Genomic DNA, 18,866 nt, shown 5'->3' on the forward strand with positions numbered 1-18,866 from the left:
GACACAGCCCAGCGGAATGACGCGCTGCAGCTGTGACATTTCTTATATAGAGGAGGCAGGGACACCCGTCACGTGACCCCGCCCCCTCTGACGTACCCTCTGCTATCACTGGGGAAGCCCAAGAAGAGGAAAGACATTGGGCTTCGTCAGTGACGTACCAGAGGGTACGTCAGAGGGGGCGGGGTCACGTGACGGGTGTCCCTGCCTCCTCTATATAAGAAATGTCACAGCTGCAGCGCGTCATTCCGCTGGGCTGTGTCCGGCGATGAGGTCGGGGATGCTGCGCTCCGGATGGATCTTCTCAGCGCTGGATCGGAGAACATCCGGCCGTTGCAGGATCTTCTCATCGTGGGAGATCAGCCCTTGCAGGATCAGGACAACGCTGGAAGCCGGGAACGAGTGTTTTTTTTTTTTTTAATAAAGGACTTTATTCTAAGGTGTCAGTGTGTTTTTTTACAATACTTTACACTTCCTTTGTGAAATGGTAGAAGTACAGTGTACCCCATTACCATTTCACACAGGGGGGGGTCAGGATCTGGGGGTCCCCTTTGTTAAAGGGGTCTTCCAGATTCTGATAAACCTCCCGCCCGCATACCCCCACAACCACCGGGCAAGGGTTGTGGGGATGAGACCCTTGTCCCCATCAACATGGGGACAAGGTGCTTTGGGGGGCACCCCAAAGCCCCCTCCCAATGTTGAGGGCATGTGGCCTGGTGCGGTTCAGGAGAGAGGGGGGGCCGCACTCTGTCCCCCCCTCTTTTCTGCGGCCGGCCAGGTCAACGTGCTCGGATAACGGGTCTGGTTATGGATATTTAGGGGGAACCGCACGTCATTTTTGTTTTAAATTGACGGCGGGGTTCCCCTGAATATCCATACCAGACCTAAAGGGTCTGGTTATTGAATTTGCGGGGACCTCCGTTCGGGTTCGCTCAACCCTAGTAATAAAAAATCGGGTACGATTTATCGCACAGTCATCCGATTTAGTACGATTTAGATTGACCACAATATAAAAAAAATCGGATACGATTTCAAATCAGGACCAAAAATCGTGGTCAAACACGATTTTTGATGCGATTTTAAATCGTTTCAAATCTGATGCGGATCAAATCGGATGCACTTGGGGACCTAAATTATTGAATGGAAGTGAATGGATACGTTTTGCCATACAGATTTGTACGATTTTAAAGCTAAAATCGTGAGAACAAGTAGGATGACAAAATCGTGGTGTGAATGCACCCTTAGAATAAAGATCACGATTCTCCCAGCGTAAAATCTTTCACATTATACAAAAAATTTGGGCTAACTTTACTGGTTTTGTTTTTTTAATTTTTATTTATTAAAGTAATTAAAAAAAAAATTGCATTTGAAAGACCGCTGTGCAAATACAGTGTGACAAAAAATATTGCAACAACCACCATTTTATTCTCTAGAGTCTCTACAAAATATATATTTATATATATATTATATAAAAATATATATATATATATATATATATATATATATATATATATATATGTATATATGTATATAAAATATTTGGGGGTTCTAATTAATTTTCTAGCAAAAAAAATAAAAAATTATTTTAACTTGAAAACAACAACTGTCAGAAAAAGGTTTAGTGTTTAAGTGGTTAAACTTTCCTAATTTACACACAGAAGTCTATTCCTTTGATGTAAAAGACAAATTGATACAATGTTTAGACTTAAAGTTAATGTAAACCCACTCTCATCTTTTCTAAACTACTGCCATAGTGGTTAACTATAAGGATATACATGCCTCCTGCATGTATCTTTACCTGTCAAATGTCTCCCCTCTGTCCGTTATGAGACCCGAAAAACTGCAGGTTCTGAGGGTGGGTCTGTTGACTGGAGCTGTGATGTCAGTAGACTCCCAGCCCTCCTCTACACTCCCCTTGTCAGCATGCATTTTCTCCTGTGTATTTCTTACACTAAATTCTGCTATGATCACTAACATCCAGTCAAAACCCAGAAAAGTCACCACAGGACTTCTCAGGCTTGTGCATAAGATATGTCACTGTCACTCACAGCAGGGGGGAAGAACAGACAAGGTTTTCTCCATTTGTCTGTTTTATCTCACTGAAAAAAGATAAGGCTCAGAACTGGATTAACTCTTTGTGGCAAGACTGGGAACAAATGATCTGAAATCTTATACGATACATTGTGCCAGCCAAAAATAAAAACATTTTCGGGTTTACATCCACTTTTAATGTTCCACTGATAAACAATGTTGTAAAACTTGGCAGACTGCCTGGACTTTTAAAACCAGAGAGAATTCTCTGCATACCAAAGATCAGGAAACACTTAGTCAAGTTTGCAAATTTGAGGTCAAATCTTAAAGGGGTTGTAAACCTACGTTTTTTTTCACCTATGCATTAAGGTGAAAAACCTTCTGTCATGCAGCAGCCCCCCAGACCCCCCATTTTACTTACCTGAACTCACTCTTTCTCGCTCCATGAATGAGCACACCAGCTCTAGCCAGGGTTTTGTGTCCTGATTGGATAGATTGATAGCAGTGCAGCCATTGGCCCCCTGTTGTTGTCAATCAAATCCAATGGCGTAGGCGCTAGGGGGCGGGGTCAAGTTCTGCTGTCTGTGTCAATAGATGCAGAAGCAGGACACAGGAGCGCACCCACACTGGTGTCCCGAAGGAGAGTGCTTCTCCGACGGGGCACTCAAGGAGAGGAGGAGCCACTGAGGTACCTTAGAAGAGGAGAATCGGAGCCACTAAGTGCAAAACCAACTGCACAGAGGAGGTACGTACGACATGTTTTTTTTTAATTGGGGTTTAGTAACCCTTTAAGAGTTTCAATTTGTATGCAATCAGGCAGGCCCTTGCACTATATGGTTTTGATAAATCTAAAGAAAATCAATCAACAAAAGTTGTATAGTGTGTATGGGGTCTAAGTGTTACTTTTAAAGCCAGCCAGGGTTGTGTAAGCAAATGTAGCATTTACCCAAGTACTGTGCCATAGGCTAAAGAGAGCTGGCTCAGGCTGAAGAACATCTTTAAAGTGACACTAAATTCTAGTGTTAAAAAATAAATAAAACACCCAACAACTTACATTAGACCTCCACTAGCACCATCAATGGTATTAGTAGCAGTGCTTGTGACACCCAAAAGAAGGGTGTGACACACCTTGCGGATAGAGGTGCAAGGAGTTGTGGCACTTGTGGTCCCAGCACAGGTGCAAACCGTTATGACATTGAGCTGCTCCCCTGCCATACAGTAGGGAAAAGTAAGAAGAAAGCAATGAAAATGGTCAGATGATTGAACGTTTAAAAAAGGTGTTTTAAAAAATGTTTTAAAGTTAATATTTAATGTACAGTGACCTGAGAAGAGGGTGAGGCCCCAGCCTAATTTCTGATTGATTGATTGACTTGGCTTATGCTTTAATTACTTCCTTCTCCTCAATTATATATATTCATGTTCCTTTCTTTACGTAAGTTCGACTCGAACATCGGGTGTTTGGTCTAAAACAAACTAAACATATGGGGCGTTCATGGGAAATTAGAACGCCCCACACTATACGGCTGCTTACACGGCAGCCGTATAGTGTAATGAATGGAGAGATTAGGCAGCTTAGTGGTGTGCTGGCAGTGTATTTGATATATATATATATATATACAGTCTAGTGTGTGTATATATTATACTCTGCATTTAGTGTAGATTAGATATTCAGTGTGGAATCTATATTCAGTCAGTACAGGCAGTGTATTTGATTTACCGTATTTTTCGCTCCATAAGACGCACCTTGGTTTTAGAGGAGGAAAACAAGAAGAAAATATTCTGAAACCAAATGGTGTAACCAAATATTTACTAGTGCCCATGAAATGTAGCCTGACTTGTGCCCATTAAATGCAGCCTGACTTGTGCCCATTAAATGCAGCCTGACTTGTGCCAAATAAATGCAGCCTGACTTGTGCCCATTAAAGCGGGGGTTCACCCTATTAAAAAAAATATTTATTTTTTCTTTATTCTAGCATAAAATTCGGCATCGTAGCGCGAGCTACAGTATGCCGGTCTTACATTTTTTTATCCCAGTACTCACTGTTTAATCCTACCTAGACGATTCCGACTGCCCACGGGGAATGGGCGTTCCAATCCAGACGGAAAGTGATTGACGGCCGGCTCTGGCGTGCCACGGTTCTCCGGAAATAGCCGAAATAGGCTTGGCTCTTCACGGCGCCTGCGCATAGCCTGTGCGCAGGCGCCGTGAAGAGCCGAGACCTACTCCGGCTGTCTTCGGGGAGCGTGACGTGCCAGAGTCGGCCGTCAATCACCCTCCCTCTTGCGAGGAACGCCCATTCCCCGCGGCAGACGGAATAGTCTAGGTACGATTAAACAGTGAGTACGGGGATAAAAAATGTAAGACCGGCATACTGTAGCTCGCGCTACGATGCCGAATTGTATGCTGAAATGTTGTTCAGCAGGGTGAACCACCGCTTTAAATGCAGCCTGACTAGTGCCCATTAAATCCAGCCTGACTTGTGCCCATTAAATCCAGCCTGACTAGCCGCCTGTTCTGTGTCCATTAAATGCAGCCTGTTCTGTATCCATTAAATGCAGCCTGTTCTGTGCCTGTCGACTGGCAAGGACGTCATCACAGTCGCCTGTCCACCTGTCACTCAGAAGACAGAGCAGCCCGAGCGGCAGTACTCCATTCGGCCATTGGGGCTGCTCAGTTTTCTTTTTTCTGTGAGTGATGAGATCGCCCGGCGCTCGAGGGAGACGGCCGCCTAGGCATGTGCAAAAGGGAAAAATTTGTTTCGTTTTAATGCGTTATTTAATTAATTTCGTTAAGTTAGATTCGTTACATGTGTTAAATTCGTTTTTCGGAATTCGTTCGTTTTCAACCGAATTTCGAAAAATCCGGTCGAATTCGAAAATATTTCAACCGTTTTCGGAATTCATTCGTTTTCGACCGAATTTCGAAAAATCTGGTCAAATTCGAAAATATTTCGACTGGATTCGAAAACAAATAGTCTCTTTTCAAATAGAATTTGTTTTCGAATTCGATTCAAATATTTTTTTTTTTTTTTTCGAATTCCGATCGAAATTTCGAAATTCATTAATATTGCAATTCGGGAATTCGTATGCATCCGAATGTCCGAATAATGAAAAATTCGTCCGAATTTCGATTCGGAACGAAACTAAATGCACATGCTTACATGCCTACGGCCGCCCTGTATTGTGAGATGGCGGCGACAACAGGCGGGGGTTCTGTTAGTGTTCACTCCATAAGACACACAGGCATTTCTCCCTATTTTTTGGGGGGGAAAAAGTGCGTCTTGTACACACGGGCAAACATGTCCGCTGAAAACGGTCCGCCATACCGTTTTCAGCGGACATGCCCGCCCGGAGATTTCTGTATGATGGCTGTACACACCATCATACAGAAATGAGAGACAATCCGCGTGGTGACGTGTTCGTGCCGTCGCCGCGACGATGACGCGGCGACGTGCGCAATGCTGAAAGGTCAATGCTTCCACGCATGCGTCAAAGTCATTCGACGCATGCGAGGGATGGCGGCCACTCGGACATGTACGGTAAGTCTGTACAGACGACCGAACATGTCCGACGGACAGGATTCCAGCGGGCATGTTTCTAAGCAAGTTTAGAAACATTTGTCCGCTCGAAAACGGTCTGGCGGGCAAATGTACGCTGGAATCCTGTCCGATCGGACCAGTTTCAGCAGACATGTTCGGTCGTGTGTACGGGGCCTAATGGAACGAAAAATACGGTATATATATATATATATATATATATATATACATACAGCCTAGTATATAGTCTGCATTTGGTGTAGATTCAGTGTAGAATCTATATTCAGGCAGTGTAGTATATATAATATATTGTATTGAAGTGGTTAAGGGGAACCCTGTGCTAAATGTTTTTTTTAGAAAATGGCGTGATTGAAGATAGACATCACAGCACACTTTTTTTTTTATAATAAAGGAATTGTCCATAACTGTCCTGTCATTTTTGCTTTTTTGACACTTTTTTTGGTGAATGGGCTTTAAAGGTAACTCGTAGACCCCATACCCATTCACATAGGGGGGGGATCTGGGGGACCCCTTGTTAAATGGGGGTTCTAGATTCCAATAAGCCCCTCGCCCGAAGACACCCACAACCACCGGGCAAGGGTTGTGGGGATGAGGCCCTTTTCGGGGGACCTGAAAGCACCCTACCCATGTTGAGGGCATGTGGCCTGGTACGGTTCAGGAGGGGGAGGGCACTCTTTTGCCAGGTTGCATGCTTGGATAAGGGTCTGGTATGGATTTTGGGGGGGTCCTCCACACCATTTTGTTTTAAAGGGGTTGTAAGGTTTTTTTTTTCTAAATAGGTTCCTTTAAGCTAGTGCATTGTTGGTTCACTTACCTTTTCCTTCTTTTTTTTTTCTGAATTTCTTATTTCCTGTTCCTCCTCAGTGCGCTGTTCTGGCTGACTAACCCCCATGGATGATGAGGGCAAGCTTACTGAGGAGAAACAGGACAAGTTGTGAACCAACAATGCACTAGCTTAAAGGAACCTATTTAGAAAATAAAAAAAGAACCTTTACAACCCCTTTAATTTTTTATACCAATATTTCTGCTATAAAACGCACACAATAATAAAATTTAAAAAAAAAATCGAATTTATTCATCAATTTAGGCCAATATGTATTCTGCTACATATTTTTGGTAAAAAAAATGCGCACCCTAGACCCTGTGCACGAAATCACGTACAGGTATGTGATTTCGCGCAGGAGGGCAGGTCTGCCGCAGTATGTCTGCGTAGGGCAGTCCTTAAGTGGTTAAAACATGTAAACAATAAATGTTTTAACATCACCTTTTTATTTCTTTTTTTATTAGTTTCACGATGAGGAAGAGAATAGAGATTATTCTTTTAACAAATAATTCTTTTGCAAAGTGTACATTAGTTAAAAATGTTGGAAATGTTTGCTTGTTTGAAAAAAAAAATAATCTCTTTTGTTCATTGACGGACAGAGCACTTCAATCTTGACCTTAGGGTTATATCGCCACCTTCAGGAGAGGACTAGGCAGAACATGTAAAAGCAGCAAAACTGCACAGTACCGCCCAGGTGGCAGTCCTACAGGCTATAACCCCCTCACACTGCATCCAGCAGCTCAGTTTTTTTTCTGCCTAGTGTAGAAGGACCTGGCTCCCGGTGGGGACTATTGGTCCTGGAAATTTTTTCTGCTTTTTGATTCCTGTGATCCACAACAGCCGGGCTGGGTGACAGGCTGAATAATATAGATCCTGGTAGACTCCCCAGCCCGGCCATGGAGCGGGCCTTAGCTACGCGCTGGCTCGGCCACGACATGCCTTGTCTGATCCAGGGGTGACCGGCGAGCTATATGCTCCGGGGGACACACATGACCAGGCTACTGCTGTTCGTGTTACAGTGAGCCGTGGTCGACAGCCACCCCATATTGCTTGGGTGATGGGTCTGTCCGCGGAATGCGTCAGCAGTCCCCACAGAAGGGGTAAGTATGGTTCCGCCTGTCTCTGCAGGACAGAGCAGCTGGGCATTCCCTGGGAGGTTGAATTGGGGGTCTCTCATTCTCCTCTTCTCTCCCCATCCTTTCCCTCCTCCCCATGCTTGGGGCGCTGCACGACTGAACGGGGGTCTTCCGGGGGGCTCTGTGTCCGGTGAGGGGACTGCGCTGGGTGTTGGGGGTCCGCTGTTCTCTTCCCTATTTTTGGGCATAGTGTGGTGTTCTCGTGTGCACATTGTGAGAGACCACTGCGCGGAGCAGCGTGGTCGTGCCATTTTCCTGTAGCTTTAGTCAGGAAGTCCGGCAGCCATTTTCCTGTAGCCTTAGTCAGGAAGTCCGGCGGACAACTTTCCTGAGCCCTCAGGCGTTTTCTCCAAGGAGTCGGTGTGCATTCTACTGAAAAAAAAAAACATTCTCTGTACTTGATTAAGTTAGTGTTACTTGTGCCAGTTTTGTGGAGGCATTTGAAAATGTGTTCTGGTAGGCTCAGCTTTTAAAAAAAAATAAAAATAACAAACATGTCATACTTACCTGCTCTGTCACAGCTGGGTGCCCACACTTGCAATGCCAGTGCTGAGGAGAGGCGATGGAGAGAAGCGAGTGTTCGGGCGGCCGCATCGCTGGACTGTGGGACATGTTAGTGTGTGTTTATTAAAAGTCAGCAGCTACACTTTTTGTAGCTGCTGACTTTTAAACACAAAAATGGGTGGAACTCCGCTTTAAGTAAGGTTGACAAAATACACAGTTTTTTTTTTCCCCCTCACTCAATCAGTGGGTTTGAACATAAATAATGCATATATCCCCACATCAACACAATGGTGATGTTCTATTGTATTCTGACATGGAGACTTCACCCTGTCAGAATACAAAAATCAGCATTTGCAGCCATTGGCTGGGGAGAGTTGTACAGTATCTTGTGGCCTTGGGTAACCAATGAGGATGAAGTCTTTCCCTTCCCAACGGGGGTGTAAAAAATAGACCATAAACACCAAGACACTGGTACTAAGCCCAGGTAAAGAATTCTTCAGAGAGACATCTGTAGTCGTTTTCATCATACAAGGACGCTGGCTATAAACAGAGGCTTAACTAACCTGGGGGGGGGGGGGGGGGGTATTCCTGGGTAGAAAATAAATCCTGACTTTTTGTGCATTGTCCATTCACAGTAAGGTGGCAGCATGACCCAAGTAGACAAGAATACAGTGCTGCAATGTCCCAGAGCATCTTTGGCTGGTTGGCTTCCAGGTTTCGTTGGCCAGGTCAAGATGACCTCACTCCTGCACATATGCAGGAGTTCGTTCATCTTGGTATTGCTAAAATGATACACTGAGATTTGCATGTGCAGTCCTGTGTACAGGCAGGCAAGAAACTTAAATGCAAAAGCAATATAGTATGTCTCTTAAAAATTCTGTTTCCCATTTTTTCCCCTAAAGTCCACCTTAAGAAACATATCCACAGAATGAAAAAAGCAAAAGCAGGGAGATGGGTGCCTGGTTTTGAGTAGGACTTCCTGTCCCACTTCCTGCTTCCGAGTACGGGCCGCCTAGGTGACTTCTCCTCTTCACCTAGGCGGCCCCTTCCTCTCTGCAATCTTCTGGGACGCGACTCGCACAAGCACAACGCTCGCCCGGCTGTGAAGCCACAAGCTGTCACGGCCAGGTGCCCACAGTTTCAATGGAGGTGCTGCGGAGAGGAGGGGCAGAGGAGCGAGGCTCCGTACGGCCGCATCGCTGGACTGTAGGACAGGTGAGTGGCTGTTTATTAATGGTCAGCAGCTAAACTTTTTGTAGCTGCTGACTTTTAATAAACAAAAAAAAGCCTGGAACTCCCCTTTTAAAGAGAAGTGCAAGAATTTGCAATGCTGCAAGCTTTGTCCCGCAAGGCTCTATGCCTGAGAACTGAGCAATCGTGCGACCACTGATAGCTCAGTTCTTGGGTTCTCTAAGCAGACAGCTGTCACTGTCAGTCATCACTCTTTCCCTGGAATGTTAGGCTAGGGAGGGGGTGGAAGAGGTTGGGATCTTTCCAGAGTTTAGAGCTGATCTGTGATGCTTTAGTCCGCTGTCGGCTGATTTTGGGTCACAGGAGAACAGAATTGACCAAAAAAAAGCTTTGGCTACACTTTTCTTACAAATGCATTTATTATGATATTTGAGTAAGAGCCCATGTTTGGCTTGTCCCAGTTTTTATTTTGGAATCATTTGATCCACAAGTGATCAGTCTCTAAACGTATGCCTACCAGCCCTCTTTAGTAACTTGAACCCACTTTGAAACTAAAAAATGATGTCAATCCAACAAGTCCACTAGTTTTTAAGTTATGCTTGGTTAATAAAATCACGGAACGCATGGAATCTGGAAGGAAAACCGGGCGAAGATGGATGCATCTGGGGCCCGCTGAATTGATTATGCTGCAACGCTGGAGGCTTTCTTAGGCAGGCAAGTCTGTCATAATATGCTAATATGTGGTGCTTACTAGCACATTATGGCATAACTGGGAACCCTTAAAAAAAGATATATATATAATTATTGATATATAGATTGTGGGAATATATATATACAGTGGAACCTCGGATTACAAGCATTATTCGTTCCAGGAGAATGCTCGTAATCCAAAGTACTCGAATATCAAAGCGAGTTTCCCCATTGAAGTCAATGGAAACAAAAATAATTTGTTCCGCATTGACTTCAATGGCATGCTAAAACCCATGTGGCCAGAGGTGGGGGGGGGGGCGCCGGAGAACCTCAGAAAAACACCGAATGGCCTGAGGACAGCTCTGCTGACCTCTGCAAACCTTGGAATGGCTCGGGAACTGACTATTTTAAAGTCTTTCCAAATTTCCCAATGGCTCCGATCAGCTCCGGCGCCCCCCCACCTCAGGCCAAACGCGGTAGTGCACACCGCTGTGGCTTGAATCCTGCTCATTTTGCGAGACAAGAAACCAGAGTCAGGATTTTTAAAAATACAGTGTTTGTTTTGCGAAACGCTCGTTAACCGCATTACTCGAAATCCGAGGTTCCACTGTATATATATATATATATATATATGTATATATATATATAATATATAGAGAGAGAGAGACAAAGACAAATGTGGATCACATAAACATGCAACAAGACTCACAACATAAATAGACCTGAGGTGTGGCTTCTGGTGGTCTGGTAGGTATAACAGAAAAAAAGAGAGAAAATACTGCGCTCCCTAATAGTGACTAAACACAGTGTAAAATATGTGTATAATATTGAAAATGCATCTAGCCTAACAGCGAATGCAATAATGGAAATATAAAGCAGCAGTTACAAAATGTGTGACAACACAAATAATTAGAAAAAAAAAGGTAAGCTTGACAAGAAAAGGGTCCAGGGAGAATTTACTGAGAAGTGCTGTAAAAAGGGGAATGGGAAGGAGGGTATCGTGCACTGGAACTGACAAAGAGAAAGGGGGAGTGGTCAGCTTAAATCCCCTCTGGGCTCCTCCCATAAGTTCAGGCCACCAAATTGGCCTTCTAATATATATATATATTTTTTTTTTGTATACATCATTGTTAATGATAAGCTGATTTAGAGCCGGTTCACACTTAGGCGGCACGGCTTCGGGGGCGAATCCGCAAGACGTCCTGAAGACGACTTCAGAGGCGACCTGCAAAATGACCTCTGTATATAAGTCAATGCAGGTCGCCCCGAGCCGCCCCCGAAGTCGTGCAAGAACCTTTTTCTAAGTCTGAGCGACTTGTGTCACTCCTATTAGAACGGTTCTATTGCATAGAATGGGACGCGACTCGTCAGGCGGCTGAGCCGCCTGACGAGCCGTGCCAGTGTGAACCATAGACGTGATACAAGAGATTGTCAGAGAATACGGGCATGATACAAGAGATGGTCAGAGACTTTTGGGCATGATACAACAGATGGTCAGAGACTACAGGCATGATACAACAGATGGTCAGAGACTACAGGCATTATACAAGGGATGGTCAGACTACAGGCATGATACAAGGGATGATCAGACTACAGGCATGATACACGGGATGGTCAGACTACAGGCATGATACAAGGGATGGTCAGACTACAGGCATGATACACGGGATGGTCAGAGACTACAGGCATTATACAAGGGATGGTCAGACTACAGGCATGATACAAGGGATGATCAGACTACAGGCATGATACACGGGATGGTCAGACTACAGGCATGATACAAGGGATGGCCAGAGACTACAGGCATGATACAAGGGATGGCCAGAGACTACAGGCATGATACAAGGGATGGCCAGAGACTACAGGCATGATACAAGGGATGGTCAGACTACAGGCATGATACAAGGGATGGTCAGACTACAGGCAAGATACAAGGGATGGTCAGACTACAGGCAAGATACAAGGGATGGTCAGACTACAGGCATGATACAAGGGATGGTCCGACTACAGGCATGATACAAGGGATGGTCAGACTACAGGCATGATACAAGGGATGGTCAGACTACAGGCATGATACAAGGGATGGTCAGACTACAGGCATGATACAAGGGATGGTCCGACTACAGGCATGATACAAGGGATGGTCAGACTACAGGCATGATACAAGGGATGGTCAGACTACAGGCATGATACAAGGGATGGTCAGACTACAGGCATGATACAAGGGATGGTCAGACTACAGGCATGATACAAGGGATGGTCAGACTACAGGCATGATACAAGGGATGGTCAGAGACTACAGGCATGATACAAGGGATGGTCAGAGACTACAGGCATGATACAAGGGATGGTCAGAGACTACAGGATGGTCAGACTACAGGCATGATACAAGGGATGGTCAGACTACAGGCATGATACAAGGGATGGTCAGAGACTACAGGCATTATACAAGGGATGGTCAGACTACAGGCATGATACAAGGGATGCTCAGAGACTACAGGCATTATACAAGGGATGGTCAGACTACAGGCATGATACAAGGGATGGTCAGACTACAGGCATGATACAAGGGATGGTCAGAGACTACAGGCATGATACAAGGGATGGTCAGACTACAGGCATGATACAAGGGATGCTCAGAGACTACAGGCATTATACAAGGGATGGTCAGACTACAGGCATGATACAAGGGATGGTCAGACTACAGGCATGATACAAGGGATGGTCAGACTACAGGCATGATACAAGGGATGGTCAGAGACTACAGGCATGATACAAGGGATGGTCAGAGACTACAGGCATTATACAAGGGATGGTCAGACTACAGGCATTATACAAGGGATGGTCAGACTACAGGCATTATACAAGGGATGGTCAGACTACAGGCATGATACAAGGGATGGTCAGACTACAGGCATGATACAAGGGATAGTCAGACTACAGGCATGATACAAGGGATGGTCAGACTACAGGCATGATACAAGGGATGGTCAGAGACTACAGGCATGATACAAGGGATGGTCAGACTACAGGCATGATACAAGGGATGGTCAGACTACAGGCATGATACAAGGGATGGTCAGAGACTACAGGCATGATACAAGGGATGGTCAGACTACAGGCATGATACAAGGGATGGTCAGACTACAGGCATGATACAAGGGATGGTCAGAGACTACAGGCATTATACAAGGGATAGTCAGACTACAGGCATGATACAAGGGATGGTCGGACTACAGGCATGATACCAGGGATGGTCAGAGACTACAGGCATGATACAAGAGATGGTCAGACTACAGGCATGATACAAGGGATGGTCAGACTACAGGCATGATACAAGGGATGGTCAGAGACTACAGGCATTATACAAGGGATGGTCAGACTACAGGCATGATACAAAGGATTGTCAGACTACAGGCATGATACAAGGGATGGTCAGACTACAGGCATGATACAAGGGATGGTCAGAGACTACAGGCATGATACAAGGGATGGTCAGACTACAGGCATGATACAAGGGATGGTCAGACTACAGATTGATGTCAGTAGGGCAGTGGACAATTTGAGTAAGGCAGAGATTGGTGTCAGTAGGGCAGTGGACGGTGTCCATAGGGCAGAGATTGGTGTCAGTAGGACAGTGGATGATGTCAGTAGGGCAGTGGATGGTGTCAGTAGGGCAGTAGATAGTGTCAGTAGTGCAGTGGATGATGTCAGTAGGGCAGAGATTGGTGTCAGTAGTGCAGTGGATGATGTCAGTAGGGCAGTGGATGGTGTCAGTAGGGCAGTAGATAGTGTCAGTAGGGCAGTGGATGATGTCAGTAGGGCAGAGATTGGTGTCAGTAGGGCAGTGGACGGTGTCAGTAGGGCAGTAGACGGTGTCAGTAGGGCAGTAGATAGTGTCAGTAGTGCAGTGGATGATGTCAGTAGGGCAAAGATTGGTGTCAGTAGGGCAGTGGACGGTGTCAGTAGGGCAGTAGATAGTGTGAGTAGTGCAGTGGATGATGTCAGTAGGGCAGAGATTGGTGTCAGTAGGGCAGTGGACAGTGTCAGTAGTGCAGTGGATGATGTCAGTAGGGCAGAGATTGGTGTTAGTAGTGCAGTGTACAATGTCAGTAGGGCAGTAGATAGTGTCAGTAGTGCAGTGGATGATGTCAGTAGGGCAGTGGACGGTGTCAGTAGGGCAGTAGATAGTGTCAGTAGTGCAGTGGATGATGTCAGTAGGGCAGAATTGGTGTTAGTAGTGCAGTGGACAATGTCAGTAGGGCAGTAGATAGTGTCAGTAGTGCAGTGGATGATGTCAGTAGGGCAGAGATTGGTGTTAGTAGTGCAGTGGACAATGTCAGTAGGGCAGTAGATAGTGTCAGTAGTGCAGTGGATGATGTCAGTAGGGCAGAGATTGGTGTTAGTAGTAGGGTGACCACATGTCCCGGATTGCCCGGGACAGTCCCGCATTCTGCAGGTCTGTCCCGGGCACCTTCACTCTGGGACATAACAGTGTCCCGGAATGAAACTGACACAGGTCCCAGCATGAACCCCTCAGATCTTAAGATGTGACACCCCCCCCCCCAAACTAGTGAAGAACTACAGGTCCCAGCATAGATCTGTGAAATCTATGGGGTCACCCTTAGATCTCATGGGTTCATGCTGGGAGTTTCAAAATGGAGGGGGGGGGGGTGGGGGTCACATCTTTAGAAATCATCGGTTCATGCTGGGATTTGTAGTCCTTTACTTTAGGGGGGTGTGACCTCACCAAAGTTAAGGACTACAGGTCCCAGCATGAACCCCCCTCAGAGCTGAAGATGTGAGACCCCCTGCCCCCCAAATAGTGAAGAACTACAGGTCCCAGCATAAACCTGTGAAATCTATGGGATTACACCCTTAGATCTCAGGGGTTTCATGCTGGGTGTTGTAGTCCTTCAAATTGGGGGGGGGGGGGAACATCTTTAGATATTAGGAGTTCATGCTGGGACTTGTAATCCTTCACTTTTGGGGGGAATGTGATCCCCAAGAGTGAAGTACTACAGGTCCCACCATGAACCCCTCAGAACTGAAGATGCGCCCCCCCCCCCCCAACTAGTGAAGAACTACAGGTCCCAGGATGAACCGGTGAAAACCATGGGGGGGGGGGCACAATTTTTTTTTATAAAAAGTTATCTTTTTTTAGGAAGGGGGGGGGGGTGTCCCTGAATGGCAGTTTGGAAATGTGGTCACCCTAACTAACTGCAGTGGATAATGTCAGTAGGGCAGTGGAGGGTGTCAGTAGTGCAGTGGATGATGTTAGTAGGGCAGAGATTGGTGCCAGTAGGGCAGATATTGGTGTCAGTAGTGCAGTGGATGATGTCAGTAGGGCAGAGATTGGTGCCAGTAGGGCAGAGATTGGTGTCAGTAGTGCAGTGGATGATGTCAGTAGGGCAGAGATTGGTGTCAGTAAGGCAGAGATTGGTGTCAGTAAGGCAGAGATTGGTGTCAGTAGGGCAGAGATTGGTGTCAGTAGTTTTTAAATTGTATTTTTTTTTACAAACTCTGTTAGGGGTCTTTGGTGAAATATCAGGGGAATCTGTGCCAACACCGGCTGATTAGGGTGTTCCCAGGCACAGCTATAACCCCAAATAATTTCAACCTTACAATCTACCACAGTACTTGGGGAACACCTGTGGGAAAGCATAAAGTGCCATGTGACACAGATATGCCTGCAAATGAGTTCATATTTTGTTGTCCATTATTCTCTATGGGCATTGCCTTCTATTCCATCATTTTCTATGAGCATTCCACCGCCCTGGTAAAGTTTATGGACATTCCTTTTAGTATTTCCCCAAAACTAAAAGTTTTGCTTTCAGATACACTTCAAACCACAATGCAGTGTGCATTGGTATAGCACGGCTATGCTGTGACATCTATGTATGTATTATAACCTATTCATCTACAGACCAGGACATGCAATCACCAGCCCCCCTTTCTAACACTACATGCACTGCAGTCTTGCGCTGAATCATGGCAGCACGCTTGCTGTGACGTCTTATTCCCCCGCCGGCAGGAGAAGAATGATGATATCAGATTGCGCCGGATGTGACGTTTGTGTTGTTGCTGCCAGAGATTGATCGGTACCGGACTGTAACAAGATGGGTGTCCCCAAGTTCTATCGCTGGATCTCCGAGCGGTACCCGTGCCTCAGCGAGGTGGTCAAAGAGCATCAGGTAAAACCGAGGCTGGAGTGACGCAGACATGTGACGTCATATTCCTGCTTGGAATGTCATGTTGTGACATGTCTGTGTCATTACTGGCTCTGTGTATTCGTACAGTTGTTCCAGCGGTGACATTGCTTCCTGTAGGGTCTATTCCGTACAGAGCTCACAGCTTATACTTCATCTACACTTCTCCATTGCTGCTTCTCTCACTGGTGTCACTTCCACTACTCATCACAGTCACTTTAAGAGAATAAAGTGTTCCCTATAGGAGAAATAGAATAGGAATTATATGAGAGCATACAGTGTTCACTGTAAGAGAGAATTTAATATTCATTATAGGAGAGCATACCGTGTTCACTAAAAGAGAGAATTTGATATTCCTTATAGGAGTGAATTTAATAATCCCTGTAGGAGGGAATACAGTGTTCATTATAGGAGAGAATACAGCGTTCACTTTTTTTTTTTTTTTTTTTTTTTATATTTTTATTGGAGAGTTTTAAACACATTAAACATCACATTTTAGACAAGACTAGACATAGACAGCTCAACATCGTACGACTCTCAAGGAGAGGCAGTTGGTACAACAGAGGGATAACATCATCTACCGTGCAAACATGTTAAAGCGGATGTGCCATGGAAACAAAATATTAAAAGCCAGAAGCTACAAATACTGCAGCTGCTGACTTTTAATATTAGGACACTTACCTGTCCTGGAGTCCAGCGCCGATCGCAGCAGAGCATGAGCGATCGCTCGTCACTCTGCTGCTCCCCCCGCCATCCACGCTGAGGGAACCAGGAAGTGAAGCGCTGCGGCTTCACTGCCCGGTTCCCTACGGCGCATGTGCGAGTCGCGCTGCGCCCGCCGATTGGCTCACACGCTGTGTGCTGGGAGCCGAGTGTTCCCAGCACACAACGGGCGACAGACGGGATGTGACGGAATGCCTGTCTTTCGCCCGTAGCGTGTGGCCGGAAGTGGGTGCAAATACCTGTCTTTAGACAGGTGTCTGCACCCCCTCCCCCCTGAAAGGTGTCAAATGTGACACCGGAGGGGGGAGGGTTCCGATCAGCGGGACTCCACTTTAGGGTGGATAACCGCTTTAATAGGCTGGTACCTGCAGTGAACGGCATACTCATAGGGGGGGAGGATGGGAAAAGGGAGGTGTCATATCTCAAAACCTTCAACCAGCAGTCTCGGATTCCTCCACCCAGACCCGCCATATCTTATCAAATTTCTGCGGGCAGCCACGATTGGCATACGTGTCTTTGTATAGAGGAAGGCTGGCGTTCACCAGTCGCCGCCACTGCACTAAGGATGGGGGCGAGGGTTTCTTCCAATGCATAGCTATGTTCTTGCGGGCGTAAAAGAGCAGCAGGCTTACTAAGGTACGTTTAGCCGAGGTTCGGACATACAGCGTTCACTTTAGGAGAGAATTCAATAATCCCTGTAGGAGGGAATACAGAGTTCACTATAGGAGAGAATTCAATAATCCCTGTAGGAGGGATAACAGCGTTCACTATAGGAGAGAATACAGCGTTCACTATAGGAGAGGATTCAATAATCCATGTAGGAGGGAATACAGCGTTCACTATAGGAGAGGATTCAATTATCCATGTAGGAGAGAATACAGCGTTCACTATAGGAGAGAATTCAATTATCCCTGTAGGAGGGAATACAGAGTTCACTATAGGAGAGAATTCAATAATCCCTGTAGGAGGGATAACAGCGTTCACTATAGGAGAGAATACAGCGTTCACTATAGGAGAGGATTCAATAATCCATGTAGGAGGGAATACAGCGTTCACTATAGGAGAGAATTCAATAATCCCTGTAGGAGGGAATACAGCGTTCACTATAGGAGAGGATTCAATTATCCATGTAGGAGAGAAAACAGCGTTCATTATAGGAGAGGATTCAATAATCCCTGTAGGAGGGAATACATCGTTCACTATAGGAGAGGATTCAATAATACCTGTAGGAGGGAATACAGCGTTCACTATAGGAGAGAATACAGCGTTCACTATAGGAGAGAATTCAATAATACCTGTAGGAGGGAATACAGCGTTCACTATAGGAGAGGATTCAATTATCTCTGTAGGAGGGAATACAGCGTTCACTATAGGAGAGAATTCAATAATCCATGTAGGAGGGGAATACAGCATTCACTATAGGAAAGAATTCAATAATCCCTGTAGGAGGGAAAACAGCGTTCACTATAGGAGAGGATTCAATAATACCTATAGGAGAGAATACAGCGTTCACTATAGGAGAAAATACAGCGTTCACTATAGGAGTGAATTTAATAATCCCTGTAGGAGGGAATACAGCGTTCACTATAGGAGAGAATTCAATAATCCCTGTAGGAGAGAATACAGCGTTCACTATAGGAGAGAATTCAATAATACCTGTAGGAGGGAATACAGCGTTCACTATAGGAGAGGATTCAATAATCCCTGTAGGAGGGAATACAGCATTCACTATAGGAGAGAATACAGCGTTCACTATAGGAGAGAATTCAATAATCCCTGTAGGAGGGAATACAGCGTTCACTATAGGAGTGAATTTAATAATCCCTGTAGGAGGGAATACAGCATTCACCATAGGAGTGAATTTAATAATCCCTGTAGGAGGGAAAACAGCGTTCATTATAGGAGAGAATACAGCGTTCACTATAGGAGTGAATTTAATAATCCCTGTAGGAGGGAATACAGCGTTCATTATAGGAGAGGATTCAATAATCCCTGTAGAAGAGAA

At 45.5% G+C, this 18,866-nt stretch overlaps 1 protein-coding gene across 1 annotated transcript in view; it reads left to right on the top strand.

Annotated features, from left to right (window-relative positions):
* Nucleotides 1–15,991: 15,991 nt before the first annotated feature.
* The window catches only part of XRN1 (5'-3' exoribonuclease 1), a gene marked incomplete in the record, with an annotated part of 75,977 nt that continues 73,102 nt past the window's right edge, over nt 15,992–18,866 (top strand). Inside the window, 1 exon segment of the mRNA XM_040349121.1 lies at nt 15,992–16,123. Within this exon segment, the coding sequence (XP_040205055.1) occupies nt 16,049–16,123 (75 nt within the window).

The sequence above is a fragment of the Rana temporaria genome, chromosome 4 (genome assembly GCF_905171775.1).
Source record: "Rana temporaria chromosome 4, aRanTem1.1, whole genome shotgun sequence".
Lineage (NCBI taxonomy): Eukaryota > Metazoa > Chordata > Amphibia > Anura > Ranidae > Rana > Rana temporaria.